The sequence below is a fragment of the Limulus polyphemus genome, unplaced genomic scaffold, assembly GCF_000517525.1.
Source record: "Limulus polyphemus unplaced genomic scaffold, Limulus_polyphemus-2.1.2 Scaffold7474, whole genome shotgun sequence".
NCBI classification, from domain to species: Eukaryota; Metazoa; Arthropoda; class Merostomata; order Xiphosura; family Limulidae; genus Limulus; species Limulus polyphemus.
In genome coordinates, this window is record NW_013673084.1 from 1 (window position 1) to 3,718 (window position 3,718).

General features: G+C 29.8%; 1 protein-coding gene across 1 annotated transcript in view; it reads right to left on the reverse strand.

Moving 5' to 3' along the window:
* Positions 1 to 412: 412 nt before the first annotated feature.
* LOC106474645 (glutamate receptor ionotropic, kainate 1-like) overlaps positions 413 to 3,718 on the reverse strand; it is a gene marked incomplete at both ends in the record, with an annotated part of 30,396 nt that continues 27,090 nt past the window's right edge. Inside the window, 2 exons of the mRNA XM_013935336.1 lie at positions 413 to 616; positions 3,180 to 3,287. Of these exons, the coding sequence (XP_013790790.1) occupies positions 413 to 616; positions 3,180 to 3,287 (312 nt within the window). The remainder of the gene's footprint in view (positions 617 to 3,179; positions 3,288 to 3,718) is intronic.

Here is a 3,718-nt window from a genome sequence, read left to right on the forward strand (position 1 = left end):
CAATGGATTTGCGGTTTAAACAATTCAATAGATTTGTGGTTTAAACAATTCAATAGATTTGTGGTTTAAACAATTCAATAGATTTGTGGTTTAAACAATTCAATAGATTTGTAGTTTAAACAATTTAATAGGTTTGTGGTTTAAACAATTCAATATATTTGTGGTTTAAACAATTCAATAAATTTGTGGTTTAAACAATTCAATAGATTTGCGGTTTAAACAATTCAACATATTTTTGGTTAAAACAATTCAATAGATTTCTGGTTTAGATAATTCAATAGATTTGTGGTTTAGATAATTCAATAGATTTGTGGTTTAGACAATTTGAGACAAACTATCTGAAAGCAGATTAAGTTATCTTATACTGTTTTGTATTATTCATTAAAGTGTATAATTTAAAAAAAAATCATACTCCTCTAATTAGTTCGCCGATCATCCCATTCCATTCTCCTTTGTCGTTCTTGATACCATAGGCGTTGTCTTCAACCAGTTTAAACCGGTACTTGAAGCCTAACTGCCTGGAAAGCTCAAAGATAAGGTCCACACAGTAACCTTCGTAACGGTCGTTTCCTGATAATAACTGCGCTGAATCTTTCAACATGGTGTAGGGTGGGTTCTAGTGAGATGGGCAATAAAATGAGTACTAATATGGAACAAGAACTAAACGAGGAATATATTTAGCTTGCTTGGAATACGTTTAATTCATTTAGCTTGCTTGGAATAGGTTTAATTCATCTAGATTGCTTGAAATAGGTTTAATTCATTTAAATTGCTTGGAATACGTTTAATTCATTTAGCTTGCTTGGAATAGGTTTAATTCATTTAGATTGCTTGGAATACGTTTAATTCATTTAGATTGCTTGGAATACGTTTAATTCATTTAGATTGCTTGGAATACGTTTAATTCATTTAGCTTGCCTGGAATACGTTTAATTCATTTAGATTGCTTGAAATAGGTTTAATTCATTTATATTGCTTGGAATATGTTTAATTCGTTTAGCTTGCTTGGAATACGTTTAATTCATTTAGATTGCTTGGCATCAATTGATTTCATTTAGCCTTATATTTAAAGCTACGTTGTTTAAATTTTACGATTATTTAGAGCTACATTGTCCCAAAAGTGTTGTTTAATGCAAAGTGTATCTATAATTTCTGTGTACAACGCAACTTTAATTTACTTAAATTAAGATACATTTTTAATATAACACAGACTGATGATATATGTATGTTACAGGTTGCTTGTGGGTTTATGACTTTGTTGATTACTATATCTCTAACAACACACGAATCACATATAAAAATAAATAAAAATACCGTAAATATTGTAATTAATTTCATTAATTATTACTGGTGTTTCATGCTTATTTTTTATCGAACATCAATGATTTTATCCATTATTTTTTGACTTAGTTCTAGACCTGATGATTAGGACGCTCGCCATTTTGTCTACTGGTTGTTGGATCGAAACCTGACACCCAACATGCTAACTCTTTCAGCCGTAGGGACGTTATAACGTGAAAGTCGGTCCTACAATTCATTTGTAAAGAGTAGCCCAAAAGTTGGCAGTTAGTGGTGTTGCCTTCCTTATAAACGGAAGTTAATAATTATTGAAGGTATTAAATAGCATTATTAGCCTTGCCATAAAAACAAAACACAAACAACAACAACTGTTCAGCTTGTTGTAACAACCAAAACTATATTTAATATGTTACAATAAGTGAACCTCATATGTAATGTACTATTTGTTTGTTTGTTGAATTTCGGTCAAATCTTCACGAGGGCTATTTCCGCTAGACGTCTCTAATTTTCAAGTGAAAGACAAGAGGGTAGACAGTCAACACCACCCACCGTCAACTCTTCGGTTATTCTTTTACCAACTAATAGTGGGATTCACCGTAACGTTAAAACGTCCTCACGGCTGAAAGAGCAAGCACATTCGGTGACAGAATATGAACCCACGACACGCAGATTACGAGTCGAGTGCTTACAATGAATTTAGTGATCCAATAGGACATGATGTATCATGTTATACTGAACTTACAATAAAAATAGTGATCCAATAGGACATGATGTATCATGTTATACTGAACTTACAATATAAATAGTGATCCAATAGGACAAGATGTTTCATGTTATACTGAACTTACAATAAAAATAGTGATCCAATAGGCCATGATGTATCATATTATCCTGAACTAACGATGAATTTAGTGATCCAATAGGACAAGATGTATCATGTTATACTGAACTAACGGTGAATTTAGTGATCCAATAGGACATGATGTATCATGTTATACTGAACTTACAATAAAAATAGTGATCCAATAGGCCATGATGTATCATATTATCCTGAACTAACGATGAATTTAGTGATCCAATAGGACAAGATGTATCATGTTATACTGAACTTACGATGAATTTAGTGATCCAATAGGACAAGATGTTTCAAATTATCCTGAACTAACGATGAATTTAGTGATCAAATACGACATAATGTATCATGTTATACTGAACTTACGATGAATTTAGAGATTTAATACGATATGATATATCATGTTGTGCTGAACTAACAATGAAATAACATAATGTATCATGTTATGTAAAACGTACGATGAATGCAGCGATTAAGTATGAAATAATGGAACATGTTATACTGAACTTATGATGATGGTAATGATTAAATACGACATAATGTATCATGTTATGCTGAACTTACAATGAATGTAGTTATTAAGTATAACATGATGTATCGTGTTTTATTGAACTTACGATGAGTGTATTGATTAAATACGACATAATATATCATATTATACCGAAATAACAATGAAATAACATAATGTATCATGTTATGTAGAACGTACGATGAATGCAGCGATTAAATACGAAATAATGTATCATGTTATACTGAACTTACGATGATGGTAATGATTAAATACGACAAAATGTATCATGTTATACTGAACTTACGATGATTATTATGATCCAATACGACAAAATGTATCATGTTATACTGAACTTACGATGATGGTAATGATTAAATACGACAAAATGTATCATGTTATACTGAACTTACGATGATGGTATTGATTAAATACGACAAAATGTATCATGTTATACTGAACTTACGATGATGGTATTGATTAAATACGACAAAATGTATCATGTTATACTGAACTTACGATGACTGTCGTAACAATCAAACTTTTGTTCTGAAGAAGAAGAGAATTGTATTCAGATGTAGCATTAAGTGTAATGTTAATCCCATAGCTAGAGTGCCAGCCTCCAATCTGAAAAACAAATGTAGAAGAATCAACAGAAGAGTTTTTTAAAATAAAATAAATCACTTACAAGTAATTTATTTAATCACGTTTGTCAAATACCCTGTTTTAAAGTTGTATAGGCGATTTTTAAATGCAGCACATAAAACAAAAGATGAAACACTCTTCCGTGATAATATCATTGTTAAATACATAATAAATAATCGTATTTGATTATTTTCACCGTTAAATACATAATGAATATAAAATAGTATTTGATTATTTTCATTAATAAATACATAATAAATAAATAATCGTATTTGATTATTTTCACCGTTAAATACATAATGAATATAAAATAGTATTTGATTACTTTCATTAATAAATACATAATAAATAAATTATCGTATTTGATTATTTTCACCGTTAAATACATAATGAATATAAAATTGTATTTGATT